General features: G+C 36.4%; 1 protein-coding gene across 8 annotated transcripts in view; it reads right to left on the bottom strand.

The window, feature by feature from the left end:
• The window catches only part of LOC126917941 (small conductance calcium-activated potassium channel protein), a 240,366-nt gene that overhangs the window by 64,839 nt on the left and 154,169 nt on the right, over positions 1 to 21,358 (bottom strand). For all 8 annotated transcript variants that reach the window (XM_050725394.1, XM_050725395.1, XM_050725396.1 and 5 more), the window contains one exon: positions 10,944 to 11,360. In XM_050725394.1, the coding sequence (XP_050581351.1) occupies positions 10,944 to 11,360 (417 nt within the window). The remainder of the gene's footprint in view (positions 1 to 10,943; positions 11,361 to 21,358) is intronic.

The following is a 21,358-nucleotide window of genomic DNA, read 5'->3' as shown; positions in this document are numbered from 1 at the left end:
GGTCGCTTAGATTCAACTCGAAACTTGGTGATTAGTTGTTCGGTGTTATCGTTGATGGAAGAATTAATGTTTAAATTAACTCAATATCCAATCAAAATTTTTAAATTGCGGTCCGAGATTATTTCATCAAACAACGAAATTACTTTCTTAGATACGGAATGTTGAAAATTAACCTTAAAAAAGCTTGTCTTTTTTAATTAGTGGTTTACAGTTATATCGATCACTGTAATAAATTACTAACGATTCAGTTGAAATAGTCAGCTCAGTTTTACAATCCCTGGAAAAGAGGGGTCTGTTTTACAACTTTGCGACAGTTTCACATTTTCTTCCCTCGTGTACCTCTTAAATTGGAGGTTTCGTAAAACACAGAACGTACTAATGACGGTTCTGTTTGCAAATTCTTTGTTACTGATTTCTGGAGATCTTCTAGTCACAAGACTGAAATATTTGCGAAATAAAGTTTGTTATATTCCTCGTACAGAAGTTTCTTTTTTTTTTTTATTAAATGATACATTAATGTAGAAAATATTTTTTTTAAATTGTTATCTTGTTGAGTGATGAAAATGTTCTCTGTTTCAGTATGCAACGTGTTTAAATTTTCTTTTCTTTAAAAAGCATAGTGGAGAAAACATGATAAGTCGAATTGTTTATTTTTTAACAGGGAAATAGTTTTAAAATTTAGGCTACTGACAATTATATTTAAACAAAACTCTCTTTCTATTGGTATTGGATACGATTCGTAACGAAGGAAACCAAGCAACATTCTTATTCCGTTCTTGCGTCAGATATCTCGATTTCCACGACCGATACAGGCTCTCAGGATGCCACGAGTCCTTTTCTCGACGACAGTCTGCTCTACAGGGTTTGCATGTTATTCGAGGATTAGGATCGCTATATTTCGTGGCGTTGGTGGCAGTGGTGAGATACAAATGGTGTCGAAAAAAAATTCGGGTGCTTTTACCCTGGCTTTCTGATAGGGATTAGAGAACAGACCCGGTGCATCGTGTCGCCTTATCATCGACTTTTTGCGATTTTATCTAGCGAAAATTCTTTGTACATTGAATAGTTGAAATGTTTAATTATCAGCCGTAAGAAAACGAAGAGTAAACTCTCAATTAAAAACACAAGCTTTGTAAACTTTTTAGATGAATTTCCTTCAGAAGATATTGTAATGTTAAAATTACATACACTTGGAAATCCAATGATTTTCGATAAATATTTTATGAGAAATTTAAACGTGCAGAAATGTTTAGATTGCACATAATATGCAAAGATATTAAAATATTAAGTTTAATACGATATTAAGCGGAGAGGACGAATTTGCAGATTGGAGGATGGTAGAACAATAAAAGATCGGCATAAAAAATTTCACGGATCTAATGGTGAGCATCAGCCATAAAAATAACTGACCTGAAAACTTTGGGTTTGATGGATTCGTCCTCTTTATCAGGTTCACACTTTATCCAGCTTTTTAGAGCTTATTTAACGAGCGGAAGTATAAGATGCCACAATTTTTCCGAGACCCCTTATATTCATAGAGTGTGATAAAGATATCACGAAGAAGACATAGATATAAATAAACGAGAAACATTCTTTTTCACTTAAAAATAGATTTTAATGTTGAATAACTGTTGATAGAAATCTAAAGATGCAAAACTGGGCTACGAACCTATTTCCATCACAATCATTTTCATCAACTACGTATATACGTATACTATGTATAAGCAGTAAGGTACACAATTAGTGTTTATAATGATCCAGTCAGGATGCGGCGCACCTACGTCCATAACGCTGCATTCACATGGTATATGCATAGCGACGTACGCTTAGTTCCCATGTCCATATATGGTGGAATATACCATATTGCCTGTAACTTTAGAACACTAACATCGATTTCGTAAATCACAAAGAGCCGTGTCGTACGAGTTATGGAAAACTAACAGCTCTAATCGTTGAAATTAACACACTTGTTCGTGCAGAAGACGTTTACAAGGGTCTGCGTGAATAATTCCTTGGTCAAGTTTTAGTATTAGCATATTATGGCTGTTTGCTCGCGCGCTTAACATAGTGGGAGATTCAACAGGATCGGCTCAGAATTCAGGATCAAAGCTAATGCATTCTGTTACTTCGCGAGTCACGCTTTGCGATTTTGATTGGATTTTATGGAAACATGCCGCGACACAGGAAACGGAACACGTCTTTGAAACTGTTACAGACACTATCCGCTGAATAAAGATTTATATGTCCTTTAATTGACTGGACCACCTTGTATACGGTATTGCGGCAAGAATTTCACAGGCTGAATTATTAAGATATAAATTAAAATTTTACGAAGTTAAATATTGCATTTTAAATTGCATTTTATAAATATATAATATATGTACATAATTTTAGTAGATTTTATTAAATTTCAATAACACGTGCTTTCACATGAATAAATCTTAGGGCAGTGTGTCTTCAGTTCTTTTTGATATAAACATTAATTTATGAAATAAATTGTTAAATACATAATGAAAGGTTTTAAAACCAGTTTCCTCTGTAATTACGTCATCGTTCGGTAAACCAGATGACAAAGTAAATGGTGAAATTTTGGAACACACAAACAACACTAAAAATGTCAACGATTTTATCGGATTCGTTTTCACCATTTTCGAGAAAGGACCAAGAAAAAGGATGGAACCGTATGAAGTTACAGATAGGGAGGAAGATTACTATCGGACGTGCGGGACAAACAAGCAACGGAGCGAGTTTTATCGCAGGGACAAATGACACGAGGGTGAATTGTTGTCCTGTTGTCGTAAAGGTTGCAACGGCCCCTTATAAAAAAATCGGTAAGACACGATAGAAATTAATAGAAAAACGTGGAGCGAGCCAGCGAGTGCGGTCTTGGCGCCAGAGGGGATATTTCAAGGGGGATGCACGCCAACGAACATGAACTAGATACTTAAATTTACCTCCACCCCGTTGGTCATTGGCGACTGGCCAATGATACGTGCTGCATGTGGCTGCCACCAATCTACCGCGGTTATCTCCGGTATCTCATATAATAATATGTGTTACGGTAACTTTCCGCTCTGGAGCTGAATTTCCTGCAACTACGCGGACATACCATAGACAGATGGCGGGCAAGGAATTTCACGATGATTTCGAGAATATTGGAATATTTTAGTTTAAATATATTACATTTTAAGTTTGTTGGGAGTTTTACGATACTATTTGAAAATTGTTGCCTGAGTGTTGATAAGTTGAACGACAAATGAAACATTTATACAGGTTCGTTTCAATCTCTTGTTTTATAATATCGTATAACTTCAGACGGCATAGAGTCTATGCCACGGATTATGGTTTCTATACCATAGAAACAAATTATACTTTTAGAAGAAAATTCAGTGTGGATAATAAAATTTCTACGAATCAACGGAAGTGCTCGGATACTTACACACAATAATGTAAATGTGTTATACATTAAACATCCTTTTTTAAAGGAAGAACATCGAAGAGCCCTATAATTTCGGAAATTCCATTGACTCGATCGATATTCGATCCACTTTAACGTACCATGTACTCCAATATAATCGTACATCCTTGTATAGTTTTCGATATGCACAAACTGCGTTAATAGCATTTCCTATCGGTATAATATTCCCGGCAGCGAGTTGCACTCCGTTTCATCGTTAGATATGCACACCTACGCCTCGCGGATTCATAATACCCGGTACATAAAGCACTATGCTGTTCGACGGACCGTATAAACAACCGGCTAGGATTTATCGTTGACGAATATTGACTCCGCTTCATTTCGTCCTAGTCGGTTTGTCAAGAAATAGGGCGCCGTCTCTAAGCAGCTCGTGATAGGAAAACCAAACATTCCGACGCAACTGCGTATCACGAACGTTTACACAGGCGTTCTCATAATTCGATACTCGACTCTACAACGTGACTTATTGGATTCGAATCTTCCGGATTCGCTCATTCTTTTCACCGGAATAGTTGGTATCCGTGACGAGAATAAAAGCGAATTTAGACACTTGGTGTTGTAAAAGTATCAGAAATTATAGCCTTTATAAGACGAATTGTAAAAGTTATGGTATAAAAGTTAATATCTTTAATTAGAAAATTTTGATTACGTATAACCATTATAAATGACGACTAAAAAAATTCTGATCATTTATATTGATCATTGGTAACCAAAATTAAATTTTCGTCGTCGATGATTACGCGTAGACACGAAGATTTTAATCATTCATAATCGTTATTCATAATCAGATCAATTAAAAGTTAATATTCTCTAATCGTTTCAGTTTTTGAGTATTTTCTTTGAGATTCATTGATAACTAGCTTCCATTTGGATAAAAATTATTTTCTTTCTCGATGACTTTTTTCTAAAAAATGTTAAAAATAATTATTATTTTGGATTTCTGAATAAGATAATATACGAATAGCCATTTTAATTAGATTATATTAATAGATAGATATATTAATTAGATTTTTGATTTTTATACTGATCCTTTATATTTTTACCAACAAAATTAAGGAATTTATATAGATTTCATGTACCAAATATCATAATAAATACTCTAGTTTAGATATTTTATACATATGTTCGTATTATACGCGTGGCGTGCAATTTTCCACCAAAAATTTCTCAATACGTAAGTTAACGAATGTTAAATATATTAAAGATGTCTACAAATGTTCAAATAGTTTTCTGAGCTTATATTTAAATTTTTTATAAATACATAAACATCCGCAGTTTACTGATCTTACTTTGGATAAAACACAAATGAAAGCAATCTTTACATCTTCCAATGTGAATAACTTAAACATGACGCACAAAGCGTAAAAGTGTAAATTCGTCCTAACGTAGGGATTTCAGGAGAGTTTAAACAGTTTGAAGCATTAATCTTCAGGTTTCATGAAACGTATAAGCTATTTGACTTTGTTAATTAGTGAGCATTTTGTTCCATGTTTGTCACACGCGAACCGCTCGCAAGAAACACACGAGAGACTCATTATTGTTGGATTATTCTGCAGCAACTAGCTAATTACTTTCGCCTTTTCGGAGCGTTCTTCACATTTGTCTTATTCTTTTTCTTACTGTCCTTATGTTTTTCGTTAATGATAGTCGACAGTTTGATGCAAAAAGAGTTAATGTTAAGCACAGCGAGTTGAAAGAGATGGGATTTGTGCTGATTTGACGCGTTTCAGTTTGCGAGGGTATAATTACGTAGAATTAGGAAGTTTTTGCAAGCTTACAATTAATTTTTTTATGTTGGTTAATTTTTTTAGAGATATTTCAGGATATTCTTTAATTTTTTAAAAAATAATATAGAATAATATATAGACGAAACCACTAACGACCAACTTTAATAAATTTCATTGGCCCATAGCCTCGTCGTATGTTGTTTAGTTTTAGCGAATTGCGTTGTCTAACTCAGAATGCATTCCTCTAGTTGGAGACAGACGAGGCTAAAATAAACTAATCTATTCGATCTTGTAAGACTTCTTTTGGAACGACTCAACTGCTTCGTAATAACGTTAGTCACCTGTCATAATTATGACGGTCTTAAACGAATTAAGGGCCAGAACCTACTAGTTTAAAGAATGTGATATAATGGGGAAGAATTATCTTCCAAGTGAAACTTTAGGTTCTCTACGTAAAATTTTCTGACGAATATGTAACTTATACGTCTACTCTATAAATACCAGTTATTAAATCTATCTAATATCTTCGAATTTTTTAAAATTCAAAATCTTATGGAATAATACATTTTTTAGTATTGTTAGAAATAGAAGCAATTTCCCGTAAAATCAATACCTTCTTTAACACGAATCGAGTACGAGTGCAATTGGTACGTTTAATGGCTCGATGTATTCCTTGGAAAACCATAAATTCCACTTGGATGAAGAAGAGGTATTATCGCAACATTTGAATATCGACATTTTCGATTAGCGTAGTAAGTATCGGTTTATCGAGCTCTTCATAGTATCGGAAACATTTGTATCGAATTCCAGAATTTGATTATATAAATCTGTACCTTTGAACCAATATCAGATTCCATGGAAACTATTATATGATACGAGCAACTCTCCATTCGATCCGTTTTTAAAGTCATTAGCCATTAATTGCCAATTATTAGAAATTACCAGTAACATTATCCGTATTATTAAATATCTTTGCCTGTAATAGATTTGATAATAAATCAGATCTTTCACTTAGTAATTTCACAACTCACGAAAATCAAATTATCCACGTGATTTCAACGCAATACCACGGTACAAGAGAAATATGTAATGCAATTCCTCGTCTGCTTTTCAAGGGCTAGATATTCATTTCCGGATTCTGCCACGTGTTCACCATTTATTCTTTGTGACAGTGCTCAGCCGCGAGAAACTTGTAGAAGACAATCAACCAGTCACGATTCCAACGTTCGACTAAGGAAAAAGCCGTAACCAGAGCAGAACATCGGCGAGCAACGACGCATAACCGAATTTCCGGAACGCCAAACCCATGGGATCCTCTCGAAAAAAGGATGACGCATAGCGATTTATTTGTCTTCTCGTGAATTGCGATTTACTAACCGGAATTCATTGGTTAAAATTCAAATGTATTTACAGCGTTAGCTTCTAGTAACGATGGTTTTTTGATGATAGTGTAGACGTCTAACATTTCAATGTTTGAAGATAATACGGATTTCTTTACAGTTTCGTTTTACTCACGGTTCTCCTAAGTGAAACATCTTCTTACATCACTTTCACTTATCTTTCTCGTGTCAACAATGACACTTTCATATTTTTGTTCTACGTTAAGAAACTATATCTTAGCAATGACACTTTAAAAGAATATCGAACTAATAAAACTTCCTGCTAATTTCATTATCTATTTGAAATTAATACTACAAACATCTGTAATAATTGTCTTTACTCCGATACATTTTTTAGTAGAAATTATTATAAAGTAACAGAAATTTTAATCCAACGTCTTTCTCAATTTTTAGATTTTATGAAACACGCAGTAATATGATGTGCATATATACTCACACGAATCCATCGTGTCTAGAAGAGCAATGCATAAAAAATGAGACACTCAATGTTCGTGCCGGCTGTTCGATTTTCGAAATTTCCTCTTCGGCGGATTTCCAATGATCCGCGGTATTTGCAAGTCGATGCACGTATGTGCTACTGTAAGTTTTCGAACTCTTCCAAGCGTTACGCACGTTTTCAAATGAATCTGATAATCGAGGGCGAACAAGCGTAAATATCTCTGTGAGTTTCTTGAAAGGCGAAACGCATATACGGGGTGTGTTATCGGTGTACTAAAGATAAATGCTGGCATACCTTACGTTCTTTACATTGAATGTAGCCGTCTTAGGTCTACCGACTTCGTTTACTCGAAATCAATTTTATCGCGTAGATCGATCTGAATTATTAATACACCTTTCAGATAATATTTGTTCACTAAACTATTGAATACTATTTCACTGTCGGTTACTAAATTTTCATTCAATCGAACGTAACGTAACCTAACGTAACGTGACGTGAAAATTTATGAGATTTTATGAATACAGCAAAATAATAAAATTATAATAATACAATTTTACACGGAAGCAATGTTGCACGAACAAAATTTATAAATTTATATATGAGAAAAATATAAATTCCGAATGTACAAATTTATCAATTTTTATATATGTGAAATATTAATTCAGAATACAAATTAAAATTTTTTTAGATTCTTCTACTATGTGTAAAACAAAGAATTAATTTTCATTTTTCTTTATCTAATTCCTGCGATCCATTCAAAATTACTATACTCTAAACGTTTTCTATATAAACGATATCAAAAGCTTCTACCAGCAATCCGCTTCATAGTTTATAGAACACCGTATATAAGGGATTCCGGTCGATCAGAGCTCCCCTAAAATGTATGGTTTGGCCCAGAATCCCGCCAGAATATTCGAGGCCAGAAAGAAAGGGAGCAATCGAATGCACCCTCCTGGCCTTCTTTCCCAAGCTAGCTGCGACACACATAGACACACACACGGAGCAGAATATTTCCTTCCTACTTGTAGTCAAGCTTCCCACTCCATTACCAATATTGTTAATCTATTCGTTGCTTCTTGGCGCCAGTTTAGAGAGATTGCCACGGTCAACAGCGTAATTCAGTCGTCAACCGTGTTCCTTTGCTCACACTAGATTTAACCAACCCGACGGCCGATGATTAGCGAGAGGATGGAGTAGGTGGTTGGAAAAACAGCGACATCGTTGACGTTTCCGTTGAACCGGCTGAAGGATTCGAGCGATCGAAAGAATTCGGAAAATAAACAAGACAATAACTCATGCCAAATTGGATTGACTCGCGCTATCCTATTTATTCAGTCGCTGTGAACAGCTGATTTATTGCGTTCCAGGTATATCTCATTTTTGAATATACAGACGAAATAAAGGACTATTTGGAAGGTTGTAATGTTTGGGATGCGAAAAGGAATCTTCAACATTTGTATGAATTTTTTTATTGGTCGTTGGGAAAATGTATCATACAGATTTTCTAATATTTAAAAATTGATTTCTAATAATGAAATAATGAAATAATCAATGGGCTATATGGTAAGATCCTAAGATATCGCAAGTTTCTAAAGGTTGAGATTTATTTTTACTTGAGAAAATTTATGGCAAAATTTATAAACAAGTTATGAAATTATGATTTTAATAGGATATTACTAGGTAATTAATTGATTTGTTAAGGAAAATTGTTCGATGCGTTTAGATACGATACATAAGAAACATAATCGAGGAAATATTTTTACGGTTAATGCGAAGTTGAATAAGAAATAAAGCAAAATAAATGGAATACTTCTCTGCAACGACGCTCACTCGTAACATTTAATTAACATATCAGATTGTTATTTAATTGCGGGAACGGTGACTTAAACGGCTTTGGCAACACTTTCGAAGTGGCAGACATTCAGTTTATCGAATCGCCGCGCCCGTTGGTGGGCAAAATGCAGGTTAATTGAACGAGACGCGAGCAACTTTGAATTAGCGGGCAAATGACGAGCTTCGAATCGAACCATTTAAAAGAGACCATTAAAAGAAAAAGCTACATCGTTGCCAAGGAAAGTAATGTCGGTGACATAAAACGAACGAATCGCTCGCTTTCATTTCCAGGAATATTCAATCAGTTATTCTTTCTATAGAATTGTAATACGAAATTTAAATGGAGGAGATTTACTTCTTTAAAAAAAGATGAAATTAATTCTTAACACAAAAAGAAGTTTCTTCATTTACGTTTTTAATGGAGTAACATCTTCAGAGTTAGCGACTTGGCACTTGAAACAGGTACTTATGTTGTTCCGCTAGGAAAACACGTGATCATCGGATTTCTAGAGACTAGAAACGTTAGTGGTAGACACGTTTAATACATCCCCTGAGACATAAGCTACTCAGAGGTAAGATTAAAATTCATCGTTACGCGCATTTAACAATCGCATAATGAGAAAACAAAAGCTTTCTCAGCTTATCTCTCGTCATTTACTAAATGTTTTTCCTACACTAAATGTTTTTCGTACGCGAAAGTAAGCATTATAGCAGCAAAATATAAAAATTGCAGGAAGGTCACTTCAAAAATGTGACGTTATAAGATTACTTCAATGTCAATGCAGTGCTTCATACGTTGACATGTTATTCGTACGATAGTAGGATAAAGAAAAATTTCAAGGATTAAAGAATATACAGATAAGAAGAAGCGAATAAAGATAAGTGTGAAATATGCAGATACAAAATGTGAATATCAATGTGATACAACAAACGATTCTCAATGTTTTGAACAGTGTATGACGCGATGAAATAAGCATATTCGCAACAAAGAATTACACATTTGAGACTATCGTATACCGGAAAATTAAAGAATGAAGATAGTAGTCGCGTCAAAATATAGCTATTGAGTCGTAAGCGCGTCTTATTATACGCTTAATGGCCGTAGTCGTTAATTCCATAACGAGATCGTGACTTTGAAAAGTTTCGTGCAGATTTACATAAGGAACGCGTCAGCTTTCAACGCTCAACTAACGAGAGAAACTGATCGCGAAGTTGGCCGGCTGAATCGATTAAGAAGTTGGCAAGAAAACCCATACCTGAGCTCGTCTTCTTGCACTCGCAAAAATCTGGAGTACAGAAATGGAAACGGTCTGTTCGTAGCAGACTGTTTTTTATAGTAGGATTATAGCAAGCATTCGAGAAAATTGAACGCTTTTAAAGTTTCCGTGGTGCTGATAAAGTACAGGCTCTTATGCAAATGATCACAGTTCGATTAAGAATATCGTTGCATCTGATTTTCGTTTCTTCCATCAGGTTAATTGAGATTACATCTTTTTAAACGAAGTTAGGTTACAAAATAACTTCTAGGGAACACGTACTCGTCGATTGATGATTCGGTACTTGATGAAACCATGATACTTTATGACACAATTTCCATCCAGAAGCCTCAATTTCGATACGATCTACTTAATACTTATTAAAATTCGCTAAAAAATCCGATGTCGTTTATCAGTTTTGATAACCGTAGTGCATTTAATCTTCGATGAAATTTAGGAGAAGCTCAGGCATCGTTTATCAATTTCGATAATTTCACACCATTGAAACAGCATTGCATCATTAAAACTCGCAAGAAAATCAAGCACCATCCATCAACTTTGTTAATCGTAAACCATTCAATCTTCGTTAAAATTCACAAGAAAATTAGGCATCATCTGTCTACTTCGATAACCGTAAACCATTTAATCATCGTTAAAACTTACAACATAATTAAACATCATCTACCACAATGCGATACACCTGGCCAAACGTTAATGACCTTTCAAAATACACCAACCTTTCATTCTGCACCAAACCCAACAGGAAGAGCCCCAATAACCAAAGCAAACGAAGAATGATCATCGACTCACCTTGGTGTAGACTCCGGCGCTGGACAGTTCGTTCTCGATGACCATCACGATAATGCCGAACATGCCCATGACGAGCGCGTAGTCGCTGATGCGTTTCCGCTTCTCGAACAGGGCCTTCCTTCTGCCGAGCCGGTAGCCAACGTTCGGTTTGTGCTTTGAGCCCGGTCCTATGCTGCCCGATGGTCCTTTCACCTGGCCACCGCCGGCTAGCACGCGGTCGTCCACGTACCGTGGGTACTCCGAGTGGACGCCGACCAGGGCGATACCGGCGTCCTCGCCGGTTCCGGTAGCGCCCCCGCTACCGCAACCAGCACCCCCGGCGCCACCCCCGGCGCCCCCCACGCCGCCCCCACCGGCCACGCCACCGCTGTTCTTCATCGCCCCCGGGATCGAGAGTGTCGACACTGGCTTCCGTAACTGAAACAACCACGGGCTCTCTATTAACAACAATAATATAGCAGCCTGAATTCTACCTACCACTTGGATCATGGCGATGGAACTATGCTGTTCTTTGAGAAGAGGAAAAATGGTGGAAGAGGATGTTGTTGGAATGGAAGTTTATTAATAGACTACAGGTTTTTATGCATTTACTGGTCTGAAGCTACAAAGATGCGTAGAATACGCTGAACATGCAAAAATATATAAAACGTTTAAAGCACGATATTTCTTGTGATATTTAGTAGTTAAGTTATTTGGATTCCACTTTTCATATTTTATATTCATAAAAATATGAATTTGCATAAACATCCGCAGTCTGTTTAATAAGGATGCTTCAAGTGAGCTGATTGAAGGAAGAGGTATTAAATGGAGGTGATTAGAAGACAGCACGGAGATACGAGAAGTACCGCTCTCTATCGCTGACCATATTTGTCATTCTGTCATGTTTACATATATAACGCTTGTGGTGAATAGGCGTGCTTATCTCTGTTGTATTGTCTATGTACTGTACAGTATTATGCAGAAATTAGAATATGACCGGGCAAAGGAATGCGGGTCTGATTGATTACTTCTGATAAATCCGATACAATCTTTAAGATAAGCACGCGTATTATCACAATAAGATTACATGTGTAGTGTAATGACGTGCGATGGCGAATAGCACGTAATTGGCTTGTCCCTGTGCTATGTCATTAACAATCTTCTTATCAAGGATAGCGATGCTATGGACTGGTGTACATAGTGGGATAGATTTCGTTGTGTGATGAAAATTAGAATAGAAGAAGATAAGAAGAGTAGAATATAGAATAATACGTAGATTGAGTTTGATAGAAATTAGAAACTAATTGCAAGGATTTTTATGCGATAGGAAATTTATAGGTTTAGAAGAATATACCTAATTCAAAAGAAAAAATATTCCACGAACTTATTTCTGAATTAGAATTCAAATTAATTTGAAGACTTTTATTGATGTACTTTTTCACTGGTGTTTTTTAACTTTACTTTAATTCTACATAAATTGTATAGCATTAACCTTGTAAATAAACCCGTAACGCAGTATGATAAGAATATAAAATAGATCATATAAAGGAATAAAATAATAAGCCTTTGTCTGAAATTATTACAAAAGACAATTCTTTGAAGTCAACTGACAAATGGAGCAGAATCGTTGGAAGAAAAGGGTTCAACACGTCGACTTAATGTCGGAAATAATGTGCTTCTGAAACGGGAGTCTAGTTGAAAGGCAGCGCACCAGTGTTTCGAGACCGTCAAACCAAACGGAGCTTTTCTAGGTTAATGCCACTTGCCTGAGCGAAGAAATAAAACAGTGATGGTTCGGAAGAAATGTGCGGACATATGGTGGCAAAATGCTTATTGCAGTGTAAACCTCGTTGCAAGAAACGTTCGAAACGTCGAAGGGAGATGATCCACCGTTAACGAAGATATAAAGGCTCGCAAAAGGACGAATCCCACGGAAGAATGGAATTAGATTATACTACGTTTACACTAACGTCTACTATTTTAATATCCAACTGTGGAATAATTAGAAGTAGCGTTTACTCTATTTCTATAAAATTCGTAAACTGTAACGATAAGACACTAGGATGATACTTTTTACCATATTCTTACTATGCAGATTTTTATGATTTAAATAACACAGCTTGCATTAATATAGACAAATTTCCTATCAATTCAAAAGAATCTCTTTGATCCAACTTATAATTCAAAAATTAAACTAACAGACGTAATCTAATCAGTTTGAAGGAAACATTGGTCGTTCCTTGATTCTCGCCTTGTCTTTATTATCCAATAAAATATTTCTCCATTCGAGCAAACTCCTTTCTATTGCTCTTTTATAACGGCAAACAAAATTTGTCCCGTTAAGTGTAAAATATTAAATGGTCATAAAAATCGTGCAAGTTGTCGAATAAATCGGTCGTTGTTTCTCGTTTCTGCGTTTAATATGAAACCTAATCGGGAAGAACGCGGGGACGAAGTACGAGTATGAAACAAGAAGTTCAAGAAGAAGATAATGGTGAATCGTTTTACGTGTGGATTCATACTGGACGTTAATTCTTACTTAAAAGCGAAATAAAACGGCGGTGCTAAAGCTTAAGAGAGCGATGTTCATGGTTGAAACGGTTGATGAAATAAACACGGTAAAAGTAAACGGAAGAGAATGTGGAAAGCTTGGAATTCGGAGCGACGACAGGCTACGTTTACGAGCGTAGCACGATTCGGTACGCGTGAAAATCCGGTCAAGGAGACATCGACGACGATCGGCGTCGTCCCGCGTGAACCTTGGAATCTCGATTGGCGGAGATCGATCGTGTTTAGTACATGCTGGTAAATGGTAAGTGGTATTCAGAACGGAAAGCAGCGACTTCGAACGGGAAATAGCTTTATTTCTAGAGTGCACTTTCAACCTATGAAAAATTGAATAAGATTTTCTACATAATAACGTAACATAGTGGTTCTGTATATGAAGAGTATTCTATCCCTGCTCCCAGAGGGATGAACGTCGCAAAACACAAGCCTCGAAAATATAGTTGATAGAACGAATATAAGCAGGTATAAATAATATAAATTATCGCATTTACTTCTATTTAGGCATGAGGTGTGTCTATTCAAACAGTGAAGTAAGTTTAGTTTACATTGACCCCAGTAGAAAATTCTAACCTTCTCTCTATCCTTTAATCTTTCCTTGCCTTAATTACCGCGTCACACGCGCAACAGAATTCTAATTATACGAAGCGTACAACAGATGTTATAATATAGTAAATTATATAAAACTAGAACAGTGTCGCGTTACAGAATTAGCAATTAGACCGCGCAACGTTTGAATTAATTCAACCTATTTCCTCCATAAAACGAATTACAAAGGAGGTCATATTACGGAAGCAATGTAGAAAAAGTAGTCAAGCTTCGACGTGAAATGCATTCCTCTCCATTTCCGTCTCATGACCTGTCCGCGCGAATTAATCTCATAAACCCGTCTGCTCCAACATATTCGCAAAATTTTTCCCTAGATCCGGTTCTCGTCTTAAAAAAGGTAACCAAAAAAAACATCAACTTCTTCTTGGAGTTTTTAGCCGCCTTTTCATCCGTCTCCGTAACCATTGTCTGTACCATGAAACGACAAAGCGTACGTACCAGACATTCAGCGACGTTTAGCCGTCCCTTTGTCACCGACCGACATACGATACGACAAAACACGAACGAAAATTCCGCGCGTCGAGAAAGTTATCGTTGCGCTTTTAATAGCGCGTGACAGTGCGCACAAAGACGCTTTCATAGAACAATAACGTAGGCCGAAACGCGCGTCCCCGTTCCAGACAACGAAATCGACCAACAAAGATTGCTTCGTGCGCTAAATTGCATTTCCACGCACGAAGAATACCGATGCGCGCGAAACAACGAATATTTGAACGTTAAGAGTGTCACTGTACGGAAACCATAGCGCGGATGCATTCATCCTTTCGAAATTACGTGACTCTCCATTTTGTATATATGCCTGCTGATCCGTAAGATCAAACACGATCGATAATGTTGTTAACCGACAGATGTCTTGTTGATCAATGATATTGATCGTGCCGTACAAATATTAACAACATTACTGATCGTGTACGATCAACATTGAAACGATAATTGGTATCGCGGTTGGAGATTGACGAACCTTCATATACATATACTTTGAATTAGCGTTAATTATATATAGTACCAGGGTGTTGATAATAATATTTATTAGCTGTTTAATGTCGAAGTTTAATATTTTATTAAACAATCTTCGTAATATTAATGTCGCGTCCACGTTGGATTTGTTTCTGAACAATATACAATTCATAAATTGTAGGCGAGTTCTAGTGTTGAAGGATTAAATTTCGGGTCAAAATGAAAATCTATCCATACTCTTACTGTTTCTTGGAAATAGTTAAGAATACACAAAAGTTAATGTAAATACGATCAGATGAAGAATCCCTCATATTCTACTATAAATGGATAATCAATTTGACCAATTTGCATAGCACAAGATATATAGTTCGAAATCTATTGGTCACTGCATATATGCAGTGGCCTATGAAAATATTTGAACGCTTATAGAAACTTTGTTATGCGTGATATTTAAAATCTGAAAATCAATAGAAATATATATATCGTGTCTCTACGAGTATAATCATCGTACGATAAATCGTAACTAATATTGCATCACGTGTAATCGTGTAAGATATTGAAAACATTGTTGTCAATCTCCATTAACCAATATCATTTTATTATTAATCGTATGAGCTTTAAGTCCAACCCTTTTCCGAATCGATTTTTTATCACGTTTTTCGTTCCCTATCGCGAAAGGGAGCCGAGAATGCCACCAACGGTACAGAAGCCTCAAGGCGGAAAAATTTGGTTGATACTGCGCCGCGAGCGGAAGCAGAAACGCGAGGTGGAAATAGAAATACCATCTACCGAAGCACGGTGTGTGATATAGAAACGCGGCGCGGGAAATGTACGACGAAAAAAAGAGATGGATTGTATTTCGTGAAAATAAATGGCGAACGGAGAATAATGGGATTTAAAAGCATGAGTAGCAGATGCACGGTAAATATGAAGTACAGCTACGTGCAGAGTACACGTGACTGGAAAACGTGCCCCGAAGGTATATCAGAGGAAGGAAGAGCAGGTGCTTTCGGTGTTTCCTTCGCATAACGAGTAGGATGCTTGTCTCTGACAACCTTAGGGTTCATTGACAAAGTTGGAGTCTTAGTTGTGACTTGTGATAGGCGTTCAAAGCTCAACTCCGAAATAATTCGATGTTTTTCAAGAATTTGGAGATTCAAATCATCTGAAATATGATTTTGAAGCTCAGAACTCTTGAAACTCCCTGAACTCCATCTACGATTCTCAGGAAAATTGTTCGTATAACATATACAATATATACGTAAAAGTTTTCAATGATAAGCTTCCAGATACTTCGTGGATCACTGCAAATGTATAATATTTGTAATATACTCGAACATTTCAGACTGTCATTCATACGTTATGGACAAAAATATCCATATGGAAAATGCGTTTGTATGGTATTGAATATTTACGAAGCTGTTAAAATCTATCGAAACTTTCAAGATTTTCAAACTTATCAAGTTTGTTGGCTGTTCAAGAATTATCAAGACTTTGAAGAGGCTTTAAAAAAAGATATGTTCGAAATAATTCGAATGTTTTCTCTCATATACTCATTTTTTGTGAATTTTCGGATCCGGTAAGTTTACTGTAAGGCATGTATAAATATTGGAGTAATGGGAGGAAAGTAAGTGGTGTGGCATGTACTCGGCTAGGTTTATAAGATACAGTGGATAAAAAATGTATTTCGAGTCTCTGGTGGTGGATGCTGAAGGGAAGACGTATGTAGTATTGTCCAGAGAGAAAGAGGGATCTTCATGGATGAAGCGTATATACGTACATGGCAAGCTGGAAGGAAATAAAAGAAAAATGCACCGCCACGTACGATCTAGTGGATTAAGCGGGAATAAAAAGAGAATATAATATGCCATATAAAAGACAAATATATTCTCGGAATGATACAGAGATAAAGAGATATAGAGGAATATATATACATAGATAAGGAACGTGCAGAAAGAAAGCGAGAACTATTGGATTGGTTAAGGGAAATGTAACATACAATGATAACGATAAAAGAACAAAGGAAAAATACAAAGAAAAAGAACACGAGGAAGGATATGAAAAACGATGTTCTGCTGGTAAAATGTTGCAGGGTTATCAAGAAAAACATTGCACGTACGAATTAAATTTCGCAAACGTGGAGAAGGAAAATTCATTAAGGACGTAATTAAAAAGAGATACGTTAAGGTGGAAGAAAATTATGGGTAAAAATAGGAACGTAAGAATAAATGGATAAAAAAATCCTGCAACAATTTTGATTTTGAATGCGCACAATGGTACACTTATGTCAGGCGAGTAATCCAAGTTATGCGTACGGCTTGCGAAGCTAAAAACTTAATTCGCGGTGATGAATTTTCATTCCAAAAGCAGCGCGGTACAACCAGCAGAAGCGCTTAAATACTCCCCTCCCTCTGTTTTCTACGTCCATCATCCCCTGTGCCTCTTTTTCGCTAATGAACGGTAGATGCAGTTCTGCAACTGCAACAACCCTACCGCCAGCGATGCAACTTCATTTAATCTCAAGAATATCAAGCTGTCTCTTTCAATTCCGCTCGGTTTCAATTACGCTCGTACTCGACAACAGTCAAGTTAGCTGTGATGATAAATCGGAATCATTTTTGCTGCCATAAACGTCGACGTTTTCAGCGAGAAGTTACATATATCCATGCGGTGGACATTACCGCTGCTGAATTTAACGCGCGTCGATGGAAAATTTCCTGGTAGCACTTTTTATCGCGTTTCCTTCTTTCTCTTTTGTTTGAGGTGACAATTGACGTAAATAAAACACATTGTAGTGTGACAGGAATATAACGGTACGTTAAAGTTATGAAAAATTAAGAAACGGAAAGCTTTAGCTTTCTGATAAGATATACCTATACTTTCGTTCATAAGTCTCGGAATACTTGACGATTTAGAACATGATAAAATTTGCAAAACGTAGTACATTTTAGTTTTAGTTAACTTCTCATGTATACGCCCAACGGGTATTAATTTCGTTTCATAATTACGATATCAATTTGTGTTTATATTAATAAGGGATCATTCACAATGTATATCTCCAATTTCAATGGAATTGACGTATGCTGTAGTTTTTGCAAAAATAGTTGTGGCATATTTTTTTCACGTGTCGACATGCTGAAAAGGCAAACGCCAAAGTTGGGGATCGTAAACACGTTTCATGGATTATCTCCGAAACTAATAGATTCAGAAAAATGGTTCGTATATAAGGGTGCTTGTTTTTAATCAAAGAATCTAGAATTTAACATATTGACATAAGGGAACATATGAAATCAACTACGCTTTATTCTTAAAACTTATTGAAATCAAACGATTATGCTACGAACGTGAAAGCTCTCGAGTGAATTGTTAGGCCTAATTCCAGTTCGTAATTTTTACTCACGAAGACAACGTATCTTCCATTGGTACCCCATCGTTCTCTTCGAATTTGTTCTGGAGCAACAAAGGCAAACTGCAAAGCCAGCAGTCATATCGGCCAGTAATTTCAGAATTTCATAGGCATAATTAAGATAATTTTGCGCAACAAGAGCCGTTGCGCTACCTTCGGTTATTAAATCAAGCATACCTTAGTAAATTGCTCGTGTTTCTGGAGCTTCCGTCGTGGAAATCAAAAGTTTCTTTTCTCAGCGGCGATATGACAATTTTATCACGCGTACAGAACGAGATTGAATCCCCTTTCCTTCCGACATTTATCGTTGCTAGAAATACAAAATTCGACCGTTTCGACTCCTTGAATCCTCGAGTTTTCCCGTCCGAGATACTTGAGCTCTTTGCAACTGCTTTCGTGTCGCACCTCGGAAAATGTACTGGTTCGCCGAAGTATTCGAACATTTCTATACATCTTTAACGAATAGGTATATTACGCGTGTTATACGAGACATTTAGAAATTTCATTGATAAAGTTCGGAACTAAATCTGGAAACGTACAAAGTTACAGAATGTTTGAGGCAAACATATGTACGTACGTTTTGCGAAGATCACGATAGTATTTAAGCAGTCAGTTACCCATCGTACGAATACGTCTTCATATTCAATGGAATTATTATTGTAACAATTATTATATTCTTAAGATGATTATATGGTGTACTATAATTTTATATAATTGTTTACGAAATATAAGTTGAGAGTAAATATTTTGTATCTTTCATATACCATTTTACATTGATTTCAAATATCACATGATATGTGTATAGAAGGTTTTTATGGTAAGGACCCACGTATTTTCGTATGTATACACCACATAGAAACACATTTACTTTTGAAGTATATTATTTATCACGCTTATCGCTTCTGACATGCACCTTACACCAGGAATATCCTTGGCATATGTATGTAAATATATCGTCAAGATATGCAAAGATCCACGAGTGGACTGAATTCGCGTTTTCTTTTTGGATCAAAATGCAGTTTTATCGCCACGGTGTGCAAAAATATAGTCCAAAGATGCACAATTCTGATCTTCTTCTTGGGTCATTGATATTCGAAACGGAGTTTCAAAATTCGAAGGAAACACTGTAATTTCCTCTAATGCTATACTATATAGGGTTATTCTCACGCTAATTGAATTGCCTTGCCGAATCAACTAGAGATATCCATTCAAGGAATAAGTGTCTTCCATTTTCTCTCTATTTGAAATCTACGAGCACTAGAGTTCAGTAAAATAGCCAATCCATCGAGAAAATGGGCAGCAAGGTGACGCACGGTCAGCTATCGAGATTCGGATGATTCTACTTCGCGATTACAAGATGCGAGTCGAACGATCTCGCGGCAGACCGACCCTGTGACCTTTCCTCGTGCCAGACGAAGTGGTGGAGGTAAGATGGGTCGTGTTATTGAGGAAGGACAGAAAGGAGAATATAGAAATGGGGATGGTAGTCATGGAAACCGCCCCGAGAGACTACATCTTCCTTAATCCAACTCTTGATTGGCCAAGGTAATCTTAAACTCTTGTCCTCCCGAGGAAGTTCGCGCCTTAAAACACAATTTCTACGATTTTCGACCGGCGACTTCGTGAAAATCGTGCGAGGTTCGCTCGACGGCTGTGTAACCCAGACCTTATCGATCAACGGATAAAACATGGTCTCGATGGAGTTGAAGTTTGTTACGCTATTTAACGTTCCGTGACTTGAAAAGAGGCATTGTGGGAATTCCAGGCCAGGATTTTCTGGAATTTTGAAAACTTACATACTTCGTAAGAAAACGCGATTTCATTCTAGTTCGCCAAGTTTCGCCAATGTGTCGGTCTGTTATGCGAGTAAATATCGAGCTTTTTTCATGACTTTCCAGAGAAAATCAAGCCCGCTCTTTCACCAACTTTAGATTGCCGGTTGTTTCTATGATTTTTCACGATAACCGTTTCTGAGGAACATTGAATTTCTGATTATTCTCTGAATGATTTCCATGTTTCTTTCGCACAGTATAGATATTCGATTAGACTTTATGCAAAATTTTGTGTGACATCGAAATTTCAATTCATACGTAATATTCGTAAGCACAGTAAATCAATGCAACTTTCAAGTGAAATGAATTTTGTATGCACTTTATTTAGGTCGATTCACTCGTAAGTCTTGATGCAGTAAATATTTATATTCGCTTTTTCTTCTTAAGGTATTTCTACGGGAAAACGAGTCTCTCTGGAATTTCTTCAAATTTTAACTATGTGTTAAAAAGGAAACAATGTGCATGTGGCTAAGTTAAGGAAGCCTAGTGGTACCGAGGTCGAGATATTCAGCCTCGAAGTTTTCATATTTAACACGTAATCCCTACATCAAGCCTTCGTCAAGGTGACTTTTTATTTATTACAGCGAAAATTGTCTCATGAATTTTTCACAAAGCTAATACATGATGCAAAACTGTCTTAGACATCTTATATTAAAAAATGAGGAGGGCTAATAGTATTATACTATGTGCACAGATATAACGCTGTCATACGAGTCTACGTAATGGAACGGGCGCGTTCAATTTCTCCAAAAACTTTCTCTCTCGCATATACTGATATGTATCCTTCCATCCCTTCACGCGCTATACTTTTGCGAGTGATTTTACTTGGAGAAACACCCTAGGAAGCTAATTTCATAAAAAAAATATTACAGTATTTTCCAAGAGTATAATTTATATTCCCAAGATGTTCTGCATTACAACGTCCACATTGTATTAACTTTGATTTCAGACGGAATTTGAATTGAACAATTAAGGGTTGTAAGTTGTAGCAGTGTCACGAGTTTTGGCTATTTTGGTCCTTCTGTCTCATTCTAGATTATCAAGCTCATTCTACTACCATAGAACCC

The sequence above is a fragment of the Bombus affinis genome, chromosome 6, assembly GCF_024516045.1.
Source record: "Bombus affinis isolate iyBomAffi1 chromosome 6, iyBomAffi1.2, whole genome shotgun sequence".
In the NCBI taxonomy this organism is placed as follows: domain Eukaryota; kingdom Metazoa; phylum Arthropoda; class Insecta; order Hymenoptera; family Apidae; genus Bombus; species Bombus affinis.
Note: the sequence above shows the minus strand (reverse complement) of the source record. Positions and strands in the feature narration are given on the sequence as shown.